The 20,037-nt window shown below is 43.5% G+C and overlaps 2 protein-coding genes across 2 annotated transcripts; one reads left to right on the forward strand and one right to left on the reverse strand.

Moving 5' to 3' along the window:
* Positions 1–4,962: 4,962 nt before the first annotated feature.
* On the reverse strand, positions 4,963–7,180 carry LOC139656415 (zona pellucida sperm-binding protein 4-like). The gene is made up of 8 exons (XM_071533979.1): positions 6,895–7,180; positions 6,467–6,654; positions 6,297–6,394; positions 6,004–6,161; positions 5,736–5,928; positions 5,459–5,606; positions 5,197–5,272; positions 4,963–5,114 (listed from the first exon to the last, which is right to left on the reverse strand). Exons 1-8 carry the CDS (start codon positions 7,178–7,180, stop codon positions 4,963–4,965), a joined length of 1,299 nt encoding a protein of 432 aa, XP_071390080.1.
* A 558-nt stretch (positions 7,181–7,738) lies between these two features.
* Positions 7,739–19,944, forward strand: LOC139656426 (chloride channel protein 2-like; the record flags this gene model as incomplete). The annotated part of the gene is made up of 14 exons (XM_071534000.1): positions 7,739–7,907; positions 11,478–11,609; positions 12,757–12,885; positions 13,359–13,492; positions 13,871–13,951; positions 15,472–15,495; positions 16,025–16,103; positions 16,234–16,359; positions 16,692–16,776; positions 17,347–17,448; positions 17,926–18,010; positions 19,080–19,235; positions 19,382–19,451; positions 19,834–19,944. Coding segments are annotated over exons 1-14 (1,483 nt in total), but the record flags the coding sequence as incomplete, so codon positions are not given.
* Between the last annotated feature and the right edge of the window lie 93 nt (positions 19,945–20,037).

Consider the following 20,037-nt stretch of genomic DNA (forward strand, 5'->3'; position numbering starts at 1 on the left):
TATGTGTCTGTGGGTGTTTTTACTGTTACATTTTTATTTGTCTACTGTATTTACTATTTTATGGGTTATATTAAGGTTAAAGCTATACTAGGCAACATTTTAATGTAAAAAATACACGCGTCCTATCAGCCTAAATCACAAAGTGGAGTTAGAAAAAGAAGCGTGTCCCATTCCCCCTTATTGAGACCCAATAGATTCACCCTATTTGCCCAGATTTAATTCTGGTGTTAGGTATTGACAAACACTTGTCTGCCTGCAGGAAGTGATGAATCGAAACAGCAGAATACAAACTGTTTCCTAAAAAGCAGCGAGCGAGCGCTCCGTCCAGAGAAAGCTGGACTCACCAATGTTAGATGTTTTACCTCTTTGGTCCCTTTAGTATTCTTTGGTATGAAGTGATCACAGACCGGCCGGGGTGGTAAACATGAGGGAAGTGGGACATTTCCTAGCTTTATTTAAAAAGCCTCATATATATGAATATCATATAGATGTATGTATGTATGTATGTATGTATGTATGTATGTATGTATGTATGTATGTATGTATGTTTGTATGTATGTATGTATGTTTGTATATATGTATGTATGTATGTATGTATGTATATATGTATGTATGTATGTATATATGTATGTATGTATGTTTGTATGTATATATGTATGTATGTATGTTTGTATGTATATATGTATGTATGTATGTTTGTATGTATATATGTATGTATGTTTGTATGTATGTATGTTTGTATGTATATATGTATGTATGTATGTTTGTATGTATATATGTATGTATGTATGTTTGTATGTATGTATGTATGTATGTATGTATGTATGTATGTATGTGTGTCTATCTATCTATCTATCTATCTATCTATCTATCTATCTATCTACCTATCTATCTATCTATCTATCTATCTATCTATCGTTCCCTGCGCTTTCTATCTTGATGTCTCTCTCTTCTCTCTTAACACATGCACACACACTCTCTCTCTTTCTCCCTCTCTCTCTCTCTCTCTCACACACACACACACACACACACACACACACACACACACACACACAGAAAAGCGCTGTCTCTTCAGGGGGGTCTAGTTCCTCATAGTCAGCATTCTGTGCCTTCTCCCACATGGAGCTGGGCTTGGGTCCATTTCAGGTCCTGTCACTTCCAAATAGGGCTATTACCTGCACACCTCAGAGTGAGCCACTGCAGAGAGAGCAGACAGAAAAATCTATCACAATTCATTCAGCACTTGGGATAGAACATGGCCATTGTACATGGTGTCTTCGGAAACTGAAGAGTTTCATTCCAGAATGACAGAATGTGATATCTACTCTGTCTGCTATCTTGGGATCCTTGCTCATGGAATAGTTACACTCCAGAGGATGTAATCGTTTGTACTGTGTAAATTTTGAGCAATGAACATGAGCTAACAACCCAAAATGGATATGTTTTACCCGAAATGGATATGTAGCATTTTGAAATGAAACTCTTCAATTATTTTGAAAAAAATAAAACGCTGTCATTTTTAGAAGATGTAGTGTGCATGGTTTATTTTCGTGAAATGAAGTGGACCTTGGAGTGCGCCTTTTATTTCACTGGTTAATGCCCTGAATACAATGTTCATCTTAAACCTGTTGAAGGATATCTTCGAGCAAAAAATGTAATCCGTGTGAATGTGTGTCTTGGTGTGTGCAAAACAACCAGCTCCCCCCTGTAGTCTGTTCCTGACAAGATGTCAGTCTCTCAGCTTGATTCTTCACTCTCTCTGACACCCTCCCCCTCCCCCTGTGTTGCTTTCTACTAATATGATGGGAGTGTGTGTGTATTTTTGTGTTCATGTGTGTTTTGTGTGCGTGCGCACGTCTACTCGACAGTACCCAGGTTTTGCATGTCTATTCCAGTATGTGCATGTATGTGCGTGTGAATCTGACTCATAGGTAAGTATTCTAAAAGCAGCCTCCACTACCTATGTTAATGCAAATCTGTAGACAGCAGCATGAGTCAAATTTGTCACTTCCTCCTCTAATTCAATTTCCAATTTTGTCCCTGGAGGCTAGAGGGCTCAGATTAGCCGGAGCGCTTTAGTCCTCCCCTTATTCCCTCGGTCTCATCAATGCACGCTCTTAAGTAATGATACAACTATAATACTATGCTTCCATATGTAGGGGTTTCAGGATATAGAACATCCATCTTTCTCTTTGCAGCGATGCCCCAACCCCCCCCTCACACACCTCGCCCGAGATTAAAATCGTGTCATGAATATGTATTAATACAAAAAGGGGCAGCAAGGATGAGAGTTTTAGATGTTCGAGCCTTCATCATTAGAGTGTCAAATATTTGTCCTTGCTGTCTCCTCACAATGAATAAATTATCCTCCAGTGCCTCCTTGGGAATTGCTGAATAACAAAGAACTCTTAATCTCATCTGTTATGCTTGGCTTGCACATAGTGTGAGTTGGGTGGTAAAATGAGTGGAGCACCAGATAGTAAAGTGGGTGGTCACATGCAGTTTGAAGTTGGACATGTAATACTATTATGTTAACAGGGTGATGATAATGGCAGGCTAATCTGGTGGGTAAGCCTGTGCGGCAGGTAGTATTTTAGAGTGAAATGTAAGTTGAGGGAGTTAAATGTAGTACCAAGTGCGGAATGGGAGGCACCTAGTGTGAGGTAGGAGTTGAACTGGTGTAGAGGGTTTTGATGTGGGAGGCAAACTGACTAATGGAGATACAGAAGGTAGTAATGTGGGAGGTAAACTGGTTAGCGATCACAGCTCATTTAACCCACAAGGTCCCACCTGCTGCTATCCCAGGGGGCCATGCTCCAGATGGCCGCTGATTGCTTTCTCACAGGCCCAAGAAAGAAACACTAACAGGCCCTCCATTTACACTCCTGGTGGGTGTTGGTCTGTTGTTGATGGTGACTTTGTGTGTGTCTATATGACTGGGTGCATATGCGTTTGTTTGCCTAGACAAGCTAATTATAGCTGCACATACAGTGAAGTCATCCTGGAAAGAAACAGGACTCTGAAAGTTGCAATTTGGTGTAGTTATGGAAGTGAAAATGGTTCATATGTCTCCAGCTGCTAATGTGGAACTCTAACAGTACATGCAGACCAAGTGTGGCCACTTTTGTTGCTTTGCTCTATCAAAAATAACTTGTGGGTGTTGGGTTTGTCTAACAATATTTGTTAATGTAGACCTATTTTGAGTTTTATAAATGTATTCATATCATTATGCTCCAATAAAGTCCATAATCCTGTCTTGAAAATGTAATCCTGAAATTATGCTTTACTGGCTAGCTAGCTAAGTGGCTATAGCTATTTGTATGCGATGGGATCAGCCGGCCTGCAAGCTAACATTATTTGTTTAGTCTACCAGAGCTGAAGTGAGCTGCTAAAATATTTGAGGCTGCTTCAGGTAATGACACCCACTGGGAACACCAACAATCTCTGACACTTTCCTCCATCCATTATTTCATTTGTCAAATCTTTATAAGATGACAGATGGGTCATATAATTTGTGAAATCCCGACAGCTGTAATAATTCTCTTTCCATCTTCTATTCAAAGACAATGTGGCGCTAGGAACAAAAATTTAACGACTGGATTGGGGAACCAGATTTTTGCCTGAGTGGGATTGGTTCTCGCGCCATGACCATTGTGCTCATTTGCATAATATATATTCTTTAAACATTTCTCATGCTGTGCGCATGTGGTTACTTGCTTCTCATAGACAACGGAGGCACACTGTTTGCCTCGTGAAATGTGTCTGGTCTGCAAGTTAGAGTTGACAGCATTTTTTACACCAGCGGCAAAACCCGTTTACATTTATACTCCATTGACACTGTATCCGTTGCTAATAAGTGTTTGTCGGCTCACACGCATAGGCTGTCTCCTCTGGGGTTTTACTGTGTGGCTATAGATGAGCGCTGTCTGAATGATGTATGGACGTGTCTTGGTTAAATGGCTGCCAGCAGGTTTGAGGGTAAAGCAGGGGGAGATGAGCGCTGTGACAGCATGGCCCTCTTTCCTTGTCTGTCAGACTGAACCTACGGCTGCTCTGCTTTCCCTCCGCACCTCACCTGTTCATGCGAGCAGAAAGAGCGAGTCTGGAGGAATCGTGATGCCCATCTCAATGAGGAGGAGGGGGTGGAGGAGTTGGAGTGGGATAAGAGGGGAGGGGGTGCAGAGCAGTGGAGGAGAGATGTTGTGAGCTGTAGCATACACAGAAACCTAGAGGGACTGCATCGAGAAATAAAGAGGGAGAATGGGAAGGAGAGAGCAGTGAGTCTGGAGGAGTCGTGATGCTCATCTCAATGTGCCTGTGGCATGCTACTCAGATCAGTGCTGTGCTGCTGTATTTAAAGAGGGAGAAAGCCAGAGACGGGGTAATTTAAGACCGACGACTGGGACACGTGCAAGTCTACTGTAATTCACTGAAACTGCACATGTGGGCAGTTAACAGCTGTGCAGGCTTGGAGGGCTGTGTGGGTTGTAACTGGTTAACATTTGTCCCAAAAAAAACCAAAACAAAGCTAGACACTTGAAAAAGAAAAAAAAAAAAAGTCAAGCTCCTGCATTTACGCCACAGGAGGATCAGATGCCACTTTCAGCACAATTACATTTTCCCCACAGCTGAGGAGTGATCATATCCAGGCTTAGCTTTAAATCCAGCATGGCAGCTAATCTTTCATTGTGCTAGATTCTTATCTAGTGTTGCATTAGTGGATTCAAGACTGAACTGCTTGTAATTTAACCTCTTGATTTCTCAGCACTGCTCAGGAACAGGGGTTGCATTACTGGCTTGGGACAACAGTCCCTCTGCATAAAAGCCACTCTGCCTCAGCAAAAAATATTGTACAGCTAGTCACCTTATAAAATTAGGAATTCAGACAGACCAGTTTGTCAGCATCAGCTCATGAAGCTTTTATTTTAAAAAGTAATTTCAGATACAGCTGCCAATGGATGGTCATCTCTTCGATTTAGTCTTGGGAGCAGAGGTTGTCTCATTTCTGCTGTGCTTGGCAGAGAAAGGCCTTTGAGCAGCCAGGATAACCTCTCCACTTGACACTAGCGCCCTCTGGCCTGAGGAAACCTTCCTCATTGCAGCTACAGCTCTTCCTGTAAACAGAAAATTACGCATACAAATTAAGTTGCCCTTTAGAGTGTACAGCTTCTACATAGACTGGAGCCCACTACTCACGTTGCCTGTGGCACCGCTGTTCACATGAGTTTGTACTGCTGGGATGGCACACTGCTGTAGCACAGTGGATGAACACCTAAAAAGGTTGCAAATTGTAATGTTTTAGTCAAGAAACTGCAGCCATTAGAATGCCTTCACTTTCAACTGCATTTCAAGTAGTTTATTTATATAGCTCTTTATCACAAGCATGTCTCAAGGACTTCAAAGACAATGAGCCCAACTAGATCTAAGCATTTGAATGCTACACCATGAAACATTTTACCGTGTCCTTCTGAGGAGTGAATGTTTCTTGATCCACAAAGGTGAACATCTTAATGACAAAACGTTTGTGGTGAGTTGGGTAAGGAAGCCCAGAGGAGCCGTCAACAGGGATGACTCTGGTTAGGTAACGGTCATCATGGTAGGGACACCTGGAGACGAGGAGAGCCGATTGTTAACAGAATTCAGTATTATTCCATTCAGTTAAGCAGACTTAATCTACCAAATTTAGTATAAGGTAGTGAAAACAGGTTCACAGAGGTTGCCTGTATTAGGCCTACCCATCAACCAGAAGGTCCCACTGTGGTAGGCCATTAGGATTGGGGGTGGAGGTGGCCCAGCAGTGCTCCAGAGTCAGGATGATGTTTGGGTCAGTCCTCTCCAGGATGTGCACCTCTGCATACACTGGTTCCCTCAGTACCTTGGTGATTGGGTAGTCTGCTGCAGCGTAGAAGGAGCTGTATGCAGCTTCCTCTGGAATTGAAATAGTTTGAGTACATGATTGAAATACTGTGTCAAATTGGCTTGGGAGGATCTTGTGACGCTCACCCTCGTCACACCCCTTGGTGTGGCACTGTCCATTGGCCAGTCTGAGCTCCACCCTGAGGGGTCCTGGAGCAGCCACTGGCTGAGGTGCAGGAACAGTGTTCACCTCAATGACAAGAGCCTCCACAGAGCTGCCAGAGTACCTGCACTGGAACAATAGCCTGTGGGAATGTTGATGCAGTTTTACATTTACACTCAGAAAGCCTCAGTGGGTCACAGGACAAGTCACACGTACACCATGTTATCCAAGAGCATGAAATTGATGTTGAAGTTTAATTGATTTTACATTAACTCACTCAAAGTGGCTGTCCCTAGTGATGGATCCTCTGGGTCCAATTCCCACTTCATATGAAGACGACATGTGGTTCTCATACACCACATAACCGTTTTCCTCCTGCAGGAGAGAAAAATATTTACCATTTTTACAAACATTTTACACACGTAAAGCCAAGACTCACACACCCACCGTCATTGTAGTACCACATGCAGTGACAGGGAACTGAAAGATGGCAAAGGCAGAGGTGGTGCCGACAGGGCTACAGGAGGCATCACTCATTTCCAGCAGGCTGACTGAATCCACATCTATGTGGGGCAGAGTGGCATCCCGAGCCACCACCACCACAAACTGGCCATCCCTAGTACACTGCACAGTCACTGGGTAAGAAATAAGGTGATTAATGTCCCATTATCATGGCAAGACCTTTCATAGTGACCATACAATACTTGAAAAAAAAAAAGATGTGTGATAACTACAGCAAATATAGTACATTGCATTGTCATTTAGCAGACACTTTTGTCCAAAGCAACTTACAATAAGTACATTTTGTCAACAGTAGTCAAACTGGTGTATATAACATTCTTCATCAGCTAAGCCTTTCAGTAGAGCATAGATACCTGCTTTCCCGTAGTAGCACTGCTGCCCATCAAAGCAGCAGTTGATGGTTTCACACTGCTCAGCTGTGACGTCTGGGGTGCCACACTGGATCTTCTCACCCTCCTCTACCTGGCATTTGTCAAAGGGAGCTTGAGGCACCGGGGCCTTTTGCTGTCGCTGAGGCAGCTGCGGAAGTGAAGGCATTTGGTGTCTCTGTGGAGGCATCATCCACTGATGCTGGGCAGCAACACCATAGGCCAAAAGGGCAATCACCACAACTCCACACAGATACTGCAAAAGCCCCATTATGCTGCTGATGATACCTGCACACTGGCCAGAACTGCAACAATAATACCTATGCCCCCCCACGTAGGCTTTATAAATGATTGATAATGTGTAGTTTGCTAAGAACCCCGCCTCTCATCATTAGGAGTCAATTGTGTGCCAGCCCTGCACAGTTAATCAGTTGGGAGCCGACAGGTGGAGCTTATTGTCTACTCATCTGTCGGAAGAGAAGCCACTGTTGACTCAAAGCTGAGGGGTGGAGACTTGAAAGTGACTGCCAGTTGTGTGGAGATGTGAGATGCATGCAGTAAATTTGCTGACTTTCAGTTCCATTTTACTCTGCCAGAGACAAAGGTTTGAACCTCTGTCACAGTGTCTTCTGGGAAAGGCGTACCCTATTTACTGTGTCCTGATGATATATGAATCATTTAAGTGAGACCTCAAGTGCTGCACCATCCTTAACTTTTTTGTTTACTGAAAGTACATTTCTGTCACTGCCTCCCCCATCACTACCCTTATATACTCTCTCTCTCTCTCTCTCTCTCTGTCTCTCTCTTTCTCTCTCATACAAACACACAGATGTATGGGCGGTACACCCAGGAGTTGGGTGTGTATGCCAAGGAGGAAGCGGCCCGCCTGCGTGATGGAGGAGTGCGGGATGGCGGGGGGCTGCGGAGGACCACCAGTGTTCGCAGCCGTGCTGCAGATCTGCTGGAGTATGAGAAAGACCCTTGTGCGAAGTGCCAAAGTAAGTCATAATCACCGAACTAACCAAACAAACTAATGCTTAAGTCCTAAATCTTCTTTCGAGTGTGCTACAGATCAATCTTCGCCCAGAGATAAAGGGCACAGGTACTGTAGCTGCACAAACCTGCAGTGTTTTCAAGGCCAGACGAGAAGCAGACCAAAGAGGTGTTTAGTGCTCATAAACAAAAGAGGGTCTGGTGTGTGGGCAGCCTAAAGCAGCCTTGTGGAGCAGATTGCAGTGCTCCAGCAAGCGTGAAAGTTGTGTGAAAACACTGACTTCTTAAAGAACACCAGAGTGGCTACCTGACTCAAGGGAGCAGGAGGAGGATGTGAACACGATTAAATGTGACTGATCTGTGCAGTGACCTCCAGCCAACAGGACCGTCTCAATGTCAGACAAAGACAGCCCCCTCTGCTGGCTGCCAGTGGCCCACTGCGTGCATGTCTGCATGCGTGGCCTGTGTGTAGATGTTTGTTTGGTTGTGTGTGTGTGGGTGAGTGTGTGTGGGTGTGTGTTTGTGCGAGCAGAACTCTGATCTGAACTGTCACATTATTTTATGTCTAGTCTTTCCAGATCACTGCAGATAAGGGAGTGGCAGCAGAAGAGAGCTCCACTTAGACTGATGTACTCAACAGCAGTGGAGAGACAGATTGTGGCTGTGTGTGTGTGTGTATGTGTGTGTGTGTGTGTGTGTGTGTCTTATTTTTATTCTGCACTTAACCTTTATTTATCCAGGTTAGTCCTGCTGAGATCAAAGGAATCTTTTTACAAGGGAGACCCAGCCAAAACAGCAGCAACACATTGAGTTAAAAAAACAATATAAATATTTCATTAGTGAGTAATAGATAAGCTCAGAGAAAGTGAGGGAAAGAGAGCGAGGGATAAAGAGAGAGAGTGAGAGTGTTTGCACACATGCTCGCACACTCAAGTGAGCCAGTGTGGCTGTTTTCCAAGATCTCTCTGTCTTTGTCTCTTTGCCCTTGTGACTAGTGATCTGATTAAAGCTTTATATTGCACCATAGGTGATAGCCACACTACATCAGACTAGCATCACCCACTCGCTGTAATGGAAGTCATTTAAAACAATCACTTCTAGATTATGAGACAAAGTGATTTGTGTGCTCAGTGTGTGTGTGTGTGTGTGTGTGCTGTATGTGTGTGTGTGTGTGTGTATATATGTGTGTAATACAGTAGGTTTCTATATTTTTAGACAGATGCTTGTATTCTGGTTGGATTCTGCTGTATTCTTGTTATGTAATATGTTAAGGAGAGCCTGGTCACCAACACTCCCACTTACCAAAGCATCTTCAGATTGGCGGAAGTGGGAGTATCAGAGTGTGTGCGTGTGTGTGTGTGTGTGTGGGAACATCACCTCTGTGGGAGATGGACTACGAGTGTGTGCCTCAGTTCTGCTCAGTAACCGGAGCCACAGCTTTTGAACAATGCAGCCTACACATACAGCCAAAGGCTCCGCTGCTGATCGTGACGGAGAGCTAAAAACATGGAATGGTGAAGCGAAGTGTCATTCCTCTTGCTCACCACCGCTCTTCTGCAGTGGTGTTTATTGTGCAGAGTTGTATAGAGGACCGTAGCCTGATTCATCGCACTGCATGACTCATGGAGCGGATAATATCAGAATCTTTCTGGGAGTTTATAGCTGACATTTCTCAGACCTCTGTCTGCAAATCGCTCCAAGAATGAGCACTGACTTACCACGTACATAAAGTTATTTTTTGGTTGTTCACTCAGTGGTTGCGTGGTTTCAGTGCAAGTTTCATTGTATGTATATTAATAAAATCTCATCTTTTCCTATTTTTATTCATATTCTTATTTTAACAGTGTATGTTGTGTGTTAAGCATCGTTCCCGATTCCAGCTAGTTGGCATCAGGTGATGCGATGCAGGACTAGCAGAGGTGAAGAAAATGTCTGGCAATGAGTGTGATTTTTATTACGGGATCAGGAGAAGACATCTGTGAACGCCACTGAGCCTGCGGATGTGAGCGCTAGCCAAGATGCACACGGAAGCACTGGGCAAACGACTGCTTTATAGGTGCCAGGCAAGACGTGTGTGTGTGTGTGTGTGTGTGTATGTGTGTGAGAGAGAAAGAGAGAGAGAGAGAGAGAGAGAGATAGAGAGAGAGAATTTATAATGGTAGTGATAGGGGGAGGCAGTGACAGAAATGTACTTTCAGTAAACAATGTAATAAAGATCATGTCAGCAATTATTGATGATGCACACATACACATTGGTCTAAAAATAGCATTTATAGACCAACGTGTATGTTGTGTGAATATGAATGCGTTATTGTGTGTGTAGTCCATGTGCATGTTTATGGGAAAACATGCACGTGCAACTTGCCACATGGCAGGTGGCCTGGCTGCCCGGCAGCTTGCACCGCCATGCACACAGTTGTGCCCCACTGCCCTCTGGGAGACTCAGCATCCCCCTGTGACCTGAATCCTCTACTGTGGTGCCTGCTGCACAATCTGACTGTCTGATCGCTGTCTCTCTGTCTGTCTCTCTGTCTCTCTGTCTCTTTGTCTCTCTCTCTCTGTCTCTTTGTCTCTCTCTCTCTCTCTCTTTCTCTCTCTCTTTCTTCCCCCTCGCCCCTTATCTCGCTGTCCGCCACGTTTCAGCTCCTCGCGTGGTTTCTCCTAAAATTTGATCATTTTCTCTACGATGAACGTCACACACGGGTTCCAAGCGGGACACTTTCAAAATCAAGTTTGAGGTATCTCGACTGTAGCATTTTTATGAAATATGGATCCAGCAAATGTGTTAGTGGCACATTTTTAGCTTCTCAAGGGACAGACACATCTATGAACGCTCTGGATATTGAAGTGAATTCCAGGCTTTGGCAGGGTCCGCAGACAAGAGAGAAGAAATGAGTCCAGTGATGCTTCTTTTAGCTGACCTAGCTCAGAGTTATAGATTATAATGTAATGGTTGAATTTATAACCGTGACCTAGCTTTGTTTTGTCTTCGTATTCTCATATTGAAGGTAGATGGAGCAGAAGTGATGTGCTCTCTCTATCTATCTCTCTCTCTCTCTCTCTCTCTCCCTCTCTCTCACTCACACATGCATACACACGCACACACACACACAAACACGCACACACACACACACACACACACATACACACACACAATATTCACCACCCCATAATGACCTCTTTTAGTTAATTACTGTTCTTCCACTGATCACTCCCACCTGGCAGATAGACTGTATCTGCATATTTTTTTTTATTCCCCATTCATCTACAGTTTCATGTGACACTGAATCATCCCTGTTTTCATACAGCATGTGAATACTCGTTCAATTTTCTTCTTCTAGCAGTATCCATCTCTTTGTTCATCCCTATAAACCTTCCATCCATCACCCGTTCTCGTTTCTGCTGCTGCCCATCGCCTCTTTTCTCTTCTTCCCTCTCTGTCACTCCTGGTTCTTTCAATTTTCGCCAACAGTTATCTCTGTCCGCCCCCATCCCACATTCAAGTTTCATTTTGGAGAGTGCTAGTTTTCTGTCGTTTCCCTCATGCTTCTCTCTCTGTCTCTCTCTGCCCACAGTGTGTGCGTCTCGCTGCCAGAAGTTCCTGATCTCACGGGTGGGGGAGGACTGGATCTTCCTCATTCTGCTGGGGCTGCTCATGGCCCTGGTCAGCTGGGTCATGGACTACGCTATCGCCTTCTGCCAAGAAGGTAGGACAGAGCCAGAGAGGCAGAGGGAGAGAGAGGGGCAGACTGTATGGGAATATGTGGGAAATAATAGAGGCAACATGTGATAATTAAGCAGTAAGCCATGTGAGGCCGTGCTTCACATTGAACAGCTAAGAGGTGTTGTCAGGCATGGTGTGAAGCAGAATAATCAATAATAGAACAATTAAATGTTATTTTTCCACCAAGCTATATAGTTCTTGAACAGTAGCTAAACAAAGTGGCTTCTCATTAATTTTTAAAGGGGCAATAAATCAGATTTTTACTGCCCCATAGCACAAAATGACTATGGGGTTTACAGGGTTGTTGATCGATATCAATGACTCAACCATTACTAGATTTCTGGCTTTCAAAACTCGCTAAAACTGTGTTCGCTCTAGTAGTGCATGGAATAAAATCCACTGAAATCGTTAGTCCTTATAAAAAAAAAGCAAATTCCTGTACATACAGATCACCTCTGCATATCGACGTTTCTGTCCTTTGACCTTTGTCAGATTAAATATGTCAGACAAATATGCAAAGGTGATCTGCGCGTGTGTTTACTTGTGTAGCAAAGACTTTCAAAGCTCACTTTCCAGCCCATAATCTCTGTTTTGAAAAAGAAAACGGCTTCACCCACAACTGAACCAATACGAACAGAGGACTGGAACTGTACGTTTTATGTAGGGAACTGAATGTACAAAGATGTTTGTCTGGGAAACAGACTTTAATTGTGTGCTTTCATTATGTGTAGTAGTGTTTGTGCAGTTGTACATACATGGGTACAGGTGTTCAAGAGAGAGGGAGAGAGAGAGAGAGAGAGAGAGAAAGAGTAAGAGACGGAGCAAGTGATAGTTTGGTAAGTATGAAGCGGTGAATGCTAAATGATGACTGACATGATGACTACCATCTTCTGCTAATAACGTTGAAGGAAGATGGATGATGGAGGGAGGGACAGACAGCAATGAGGAGAGGAATCACAGAATCTTTTCACAACTGATAAGCTTTGATAGATGGGGAACCAGGTTTTTTAAGTGGCGTAACTGTAAATCTGAGCTTTCTGCCCTGATATAAAATACTGCGTTACACTAAGGCATAGCTACTTATATAGTTCTGTGTGTGTATGTGTGTGTGTGTGTGTGTGTGTGTGCAGCACAGAAGTGGATGTACGGTGGACTGGACAGTAACATGCTTCTACAGTACATTGCCTGGGTCACCTACCCTGTAGTGCTCATCACATTCTCAGCAGGATTCACACAGATACTGGCTCCGCAGGCTGTGGGTAAGACACACACACACACACACACACACACACACACACCACACACACACACACAGTCACTTAAACATCCCATGCATATTCATATGTATGCGTATTCCTAATTCATGCACACATTTCAGTGTTTGAATAATGTAATTGTCTCTATAATGCACCATAAGGCCTGCAAGGACATGTACACCTCTTTTCTCTTTAGAGGTCACAGAACTGTGGGCCTGAGTCGACATGAATCGTTGATCTTGGGAAAGCAACTCTGTAGAAAACCCATGAAATATATACGTCCGATGATATATGCATACAGAAAGCTATATGAATATCAATCAGCATTTTACAGTGTTTTCCGTCCTCCAGCCATTCCTCCCTCCCTGCTCTTCTTTCATTCTTCTCATCCCCCTCTCTTTAATTGCTTTCCTCCAGCCCGCCTTTCCTCTCCGCTTCATCATCCCACCTGTCATCTCTTTCTCCCTGCTTCCTAGGTTCAGGCATTCCTGAGATGAAGACTATTCTGAGAGGAGTGGTGCTGAAGGAATACCTGACCTTTAAGACGTTTGTGGCCAAAGTCATTGGTCTGACCTGCGCTCTGGGCAGCGGGATGCCGCTGGGGAAGGAGGTAGAACACCTTTCATTTTAGCCTCATCTATGACCCTCGCAGCCTTGACTGTACAAATAAAACATGACTTATTGCCGACAATTGCTGAAGTTTCCTATTGGAGGGTAATAATCTTGCTTCTTCTGGTCTCATTAACGTCCTGGCTGTGCAAATAAAACATGATATATCGCTAATAATACTTGCATTTTCCATTCAGGGGGTAATAAAGTTGTCTGAATCTGAATCTGAGCAGGGCTTCATTGTGGAAGTGTTTCGATTATGTGCCCTCATCTTGAATGGGGCGGGCTCCATTCAGTACTAAAATGTGCTTTCAACCATGTGGTCATGGGCTTGTCTGCTGACATCCTAATCTCTCCCCTCTCTCTCTCTCTCTCTTAGGGCCCGTTCGTCCATGTTGCCAGCCTGTGTGCCGCTCTCCTGAGCAAATTCATGGCTGCTCTTTTTGGTGGGACATACATGGTGAGGGACGTAACTGCATGACACACCCGTATACTGACACACAGGCACAGAGGAAAAGAGAGACACACACACAGACAGACAGAGGCACGCACACATACATACATAGACACACGTTTGTATTACTATACTTGTGAGGACCTTCGGTGAGTACATCCCTAACCTTAACCCTTGTCCACTACATGCCTAACCGTGAAGGAAAAACCCACCTTATACTTTTACACTGTTATATATCAACAGTCATTCAATGCTTTCCAGGAGTTATTTTGTGTTGTAATTAATTTTTTTTTTAGTGTGCCCACTTTCCCTCAACCTGCCTTATCTACTTCTACTTAAGTAATTTCCTACTTTTCCCCAAATGACTTTCAGCAGCCCTCAGAGAACGTGCCTGAACATGTTGCATTCAGCTGTGGGTTACATGTCTAGGTGAAGAAAGCAATAGCGATAGTGTAGCAAATGTTTTTGCAAACGAAAAAGTGAGTTGAGCTCCTTATTCAAAACACAACATATCTTGCATTCTGGTCTACTGTCAGAGGAGAAATTGGTCTCTCTGCCTCTTCAGCGATGGATTTCTCCCTGTAAGATTGTTGAACCTCGGTGTAAAATGGTGAGTCTAGAAAGAAGCACTAGCTCTTTGATTCTGAGGGACTGACACCAAAACCTGACGTTTACTATGGCTGTTTTAGATAGCAGAAACAAATTCTGATATCAAACTCTGTTGCAGCTGCGCTGGAAATATCTTGTCTACATTTGGCCAGTTATCCTTCGGAATAAGAAAAATACACCATCAAACAACAAAATGGACCCAGAAATGTAAGGTACATCACCAATAACAGTGTTAAAGTGATTTAGGGTGCGTGGATTTTGCCTTTAACCCTTCCCCTAACCTAAACCTAACCCTAATTTTAAACTTAACCCCAAGCCCTAACCCTAAAATAGCAAAACGTCCTCACTTGGGAGAATTTTCCTCATCTTTCTATCCTTGCGAGGGTATTTGGTCCTCACAAGTATAGAGAACACACACATACACATTATAAATGTATTGTCACAAGTCTTTCAGGTTTATTTGACTTTCTGCCATTCCTTAGGGCACACTCTCACCTCCACTCATGTGAGACACACCTGGGCTTCTGTCTCACTCTGCACTGGACAGGTCGCTGTACTTCTGTCACTGGGAGAGCTCTCCTCCATGCACCAGCAGCATCAGCAACACCCAGTATGGAGGAAGATGGAGGAGAGCGATGTGCTGGAAGAAAGAGACACGTCAGCACTATTAGAGACACTCAAATAGTCCAGGGGGTCGACTGTGTGGACATTAAATATAATCAAACTGGAAAAATGTTCATTCAGTACACTCTGGAATCAAGACTTTGTTTGCCAAAGCCCATTCTCTGCATATTTGATTCTGTGTGACTATGATAATAAATTGGATGTCTTCCAGGAAAAAAAAAAAAAAAAGTGACCTCTGTTTGGACGGATAGCACTCACACATGTTTCTGTCTTTTTCACTTTTACTGCTAAAGGAAGAGCCCTTTGAGGGAAACAAGGTATGAATGCACGAGTCAGATAGCTTCTTTATTGCCAATTTCATCTACATGAATAATCCATGCTGTCCATTTCTGAGGCTGTGATAGATAGACGCCATTCCATTTGTCTGCGCTGCGTTTGATCCTGTTGTTCAGCGAACCATCGCGCCGAGGCATCGATCTGCGTTGCCTTTTGGTTCCATACAAACATCTCATTCCATGATTTGAACGCTCAGTCCCGGTTTTCAATTATGGTGTCCCATATCCCACTGCTCATATATGTAATTTCATCGAATGTCAAAAGCACTGATACAGCAACAGCGATACAGTGAGCCATTGCATTTGTAAACAGATAGCGATTTTGTTTTGTGAAATGTATTGTGAATTTTGTGTTCGCATATGTGGTGGGTTTGTGTGTGCGTGCGTACGTGGATATATCTGTTTGGCTTTGAGTGTGTGTGTGTGTGTGTGTGTGTGGGTGGGCTTGAATGTATGGATGTGTGTGTATGTGTGTGTTTGTGTCTACCTGTACCTGACTCTACTCTGACAGAACGAGATGAGGAACACGGAGATGCTGTCGGCTGCGTGTGCAGTGGGTGTGGGCTGCTGCTTCGCCGCCCCCATTGGAGGTGAGTGCAGCTTCTGATTGATTTCATATGGTGGCTAATTGGATGAGGAGTATTGTTGTAATCTGTGTGTGCGTGCACGTATGGGTGGGATTGTTTTCTGTGTGTGTGTGTGTGTGTGTGCGCGCTGCAGGGGTGCTGTTCAGTATTGAGGTCACTTCAACGTTTTTTGCGGTGAGGAACTACTGGAGGGGCTTCTTTGCTGCCACCTTCAGTGCCTTTATATTCAGAGTCCTGGCAGTGTGGAACCAGGAGGAAGGTAAGGACAAGAGAGAGAGAAAGTATTACTTGTATTATTTGTATATAGATTTCCTTTTTCTACCTTTTTGATAACATTCTTCTGTTTGTGTGTGTGTATTTCTGTGCCTTTACCTCTACTTTTATGTTTGTGCACATCAGAGTTTGTATTTGTCTCTCTTTTGTTGTGGGTGTGTAGGTGGTGGTGGGGGGGTGGATTCATGTACAAAATGTATTTGTGTACCAGGAGGTCAAAGGAAACTATTTGAACGTCAGTTTAGTATACATTTCTGTAACAGACGTCCTTGCTGTGTAGCGTACACAGAGTGAGAACTATCTTTTTCTTCATCTCAGAGACCATCACAGCCCTCTTTAAGACTCGCTTCCGTCTGGACTTCCCATTTGACCTTCAGGAGCTGCCAGCGTTTGCCATCCTGGGGTGAGTACGTCCCTCTGGATCGAGATGAGTCCCGACCCCCCCCCCCCTTCCCCGCTACAGTCTGGCGTCTGAGTAGATCTGAGACTGCTCTCTCTCTCTCTCTTTCAGCCCCGCCCCTCTAGTCTCCTTTCACTTCTACATTCCAATTGAGTTCTCTGAAGGTTGATTTGTATTAGATGAATGGGGCATGAAATTAACTTTTTACTCTACTGATTACAACTGGAGGCTGAATCCAGAATATGACTTGCCAAATTTAATTTCTTTGACACCAAAGTACTTTTTAATAGGGGAAAATAAAACAAATTAACACGTTGGCTACCTGCCAAAGAGGCTTGTAAAATTGACCAACTTCCAGGCTCAGCCAAGACACAGCCGTATTTGTCTGGTAGTTGGCGTTAATTTCAAGGTGATTGATTTATGGGTCACCCAGAGCATATCTTGGTAAGAGGTCAGCCAGAGTAGCACAGTACATGATGCTACTTCACTGTAGCTGGTTTTGCACTATCCCAGGATGCTCTTCTGTTTAACCGTCAACAGACTAAATAGGTTTTGTGCTGCCTCTGTCCTCAGGATTGCCTGCGGCTTTGGTGGCGCTCTGTTTGTCTACCTGAACCGGCTGATTGTGGAGTGCATGAGGAAGCAGAAGACCATTAACAAGTTCTTGCTGAGGAAGTGAGTATCTGAACACCAATACTGTACAGTACTTAAACACATTTGTGCACATATATAGACCCTGTGAGCCTATTTCCACCTGCCATAAAAATCCATATGCAAATGATTGTATCTAGAGTGCGTCTAGATAGGGCACCAAGTCACATTGCAGCGCTGTTAAAGTGTAAATAGACACAAGAAGGAAAGGAAATTAATTTTCCTAAAGCACCCATGTGGGTATTTGAAAAATCAAAATCCTTTTTGTGTGACTTTAGACTAGTGTTTAAAATTGGCGTGGTGTTTCAAGATATATGTTTTTACAGCCTATGGTTATAACTGGAAATGGATTTACATGGCTAGAATAAATGGGGTCTCTTTCACGCATATCAAAAGCGTTCTGTACAATACGTCCATCCTCACCACACAGAACACAAGCACGCACATACAGTGTGACAAACACACCCATTAATGACCCTACAGCCCCTCTCTTCCTGTCAGGCGCCTGGTGTATCCGGCACTCGTCACCCTGCTCGTCTCCACCCTCACATTCCCTCCAGGCTTTGGACAGTTCATGGCTGGACAGGTCAGAAAATACAACCTTTCACACTTTTTTGGCAGTTTGAAAGATTGATGATGATTTTAAATAATGAAGTGGGATTTGGTTCTAGGTGGTAAGGTCATCTTTACTCCTCTTGTTTGATAGAATAAATTGCTCAACAGTATAGCCATGTCATGTTTCCTGATATGGATTAATATGCAGACGGGTTTCTCTGCAATGTCACAGACAAAGTGAGTGCACAGACCTTGGGGGAGATTCCATTGCCAAAGTAGCAATAAAATCACATTTTTTTCTTTTTGTTCTCTGTTTTTTCAACATAGCAATGGTAGCATTATGTGTGTTCCTTTATGTTCCTGTTGTATGTGTGTTAGTCACTACAACAGTGACCATCCTGGGCCATTCTGTATTATCCTGCTCCAGTCCGCCTTGCACACACCACAACCCTCTTACAAATGCTGAATATGTACTAAATAGACCAGATTGGGCTGTAAGTAAGTTATCAGTTAAGGGTGAGTCATTAACCGACCAGTTAGGTTGGCAGATTGGCCGCATTATCCATGGGTGTAATGAGAGTAAGAGCAGTGTGTTCTCTTTCCTTACTTTCTTCTAATCAAAACACATTTTTTAAGTGTCATCATGTGATTTAATTACAACAATCAGCTCACTGCTAAACACAGGAAAGGATGAAATACTGATCACATTTTGTGTTGTGTTTCGGCCATGCATGGCTGTTATCCTTAGCTCTATCTTTGTAAGTATCTAAGCAACATGACAGTTAGACAAAACAGTCACAGCCAATAAGACAACAAAACAGTTAGCTAGGGTAAGGCAGTAAGGTAATGTTGGCATTATAAGCTACTGATGGTACTATATTGTAGTTGCTGCCAGCTAGCAATGCTAATATAAAGAGTTGTAAAACTTGCTAAATGTAACATGTCTTTGCAAAGATGAAGATAAAACACAGTATCACAAAGATAGTAGCCTCAGGAATGAATAATAATAATAATTGAATGCACTTTATACTGCCATTGGAAAATTACAAGCAAAAAAACGGGTCTAATATCCAGCTAACTTTCCCTTGTCGACCCCTCAGCTGACGCAGCACGAGTCTCTGGTCGCTCTGTTTGACAACCGCACTTGGTGTCGTCAGGGCGTGGCTGAGGAGTTCGACTACATCAGCCACTCCCACGCCTGGAAACACCCCCAGGTCAACGTCTTCATCACGCTCATCCTCTTCATCATCATGAAGGTAAGCCTGGGCATGAGTTGGCGTGTTCAGGAAATATTTGGTTTTGAACGTGCGGGATTTGAATATGGTTTCATGTGATTTCATGACAGTCACACATGCTCTTCTCTCCTCCTCACTGTCTCTGTTTCTGTTTCCCTGTTTATCAGTTCTGGATGTCTGCTGTGGCGACCACTATGCCCGTTCCATGCGGGGCCTTCATGCCAGTTTTCCTTATTGGTGAGTAAAATTTACTGTGGTCTGCGTCTGTTTATTAATTGGTTTCTACTCTCATGGTGTAAAAACACACTTTAGCTCTTTATATTACAGTACACAAATTACAGGGTAATTACTGTGTAATTACATAAAAATTATCAGGATTGAACTCGGAATTTCTGGTGATAACAATTAATTATTAGCATGATACTACATTTAGTAAGTTGTGCAATCATTAGTGAATAATTACTATGTAATACTTTTTCCAATACCCATTATGAAAGTACTAGATAACACCATGGAAGCTTTACTGCCAAGCAACGTCAGGCTTGATATCTCAATATTACAGTGATTTAGTGCAAGTGCGACCATAACTTCTTGCTGTATCTCTATGTGTGATGGACAGGTGCAGCATTTGGCAGACTGGTTGGAGAGATCATGGCAGCCATGTTTCCTGATGGTATACATGCTGACGGCAGTGTGTATCCCATAGTTCCCGGTGGTTACGCTGTAGTTGGTGAGCACATGGTCTTCAGTTGCTGTTATTTTTACAATTTTGTTTTTTACACTATGTCTTAATTCACCATTATTCATCTACTTTATCCTGAGC

The sequence above is a fragment of the Centroberyx affinis genome, unplaced genomic scaffold (assembly GCF_046629955.1).
Source record: "Centroberyx affinis isolate AG114_WGS23_722 - 3 ecotype Tasmania unplaced genomic scaffold, CSIRO-AGI_Caff_v1 ptg002475l_1, whole genome shotgun sequence".
Classification (NCBI taxonomy): domain Eukaryota; kingdom Metazoa; phylum Chordata; class Actinopteri; order Beryciformes; family Berycidae; genus Centroberyx; species Centroberyx affinis.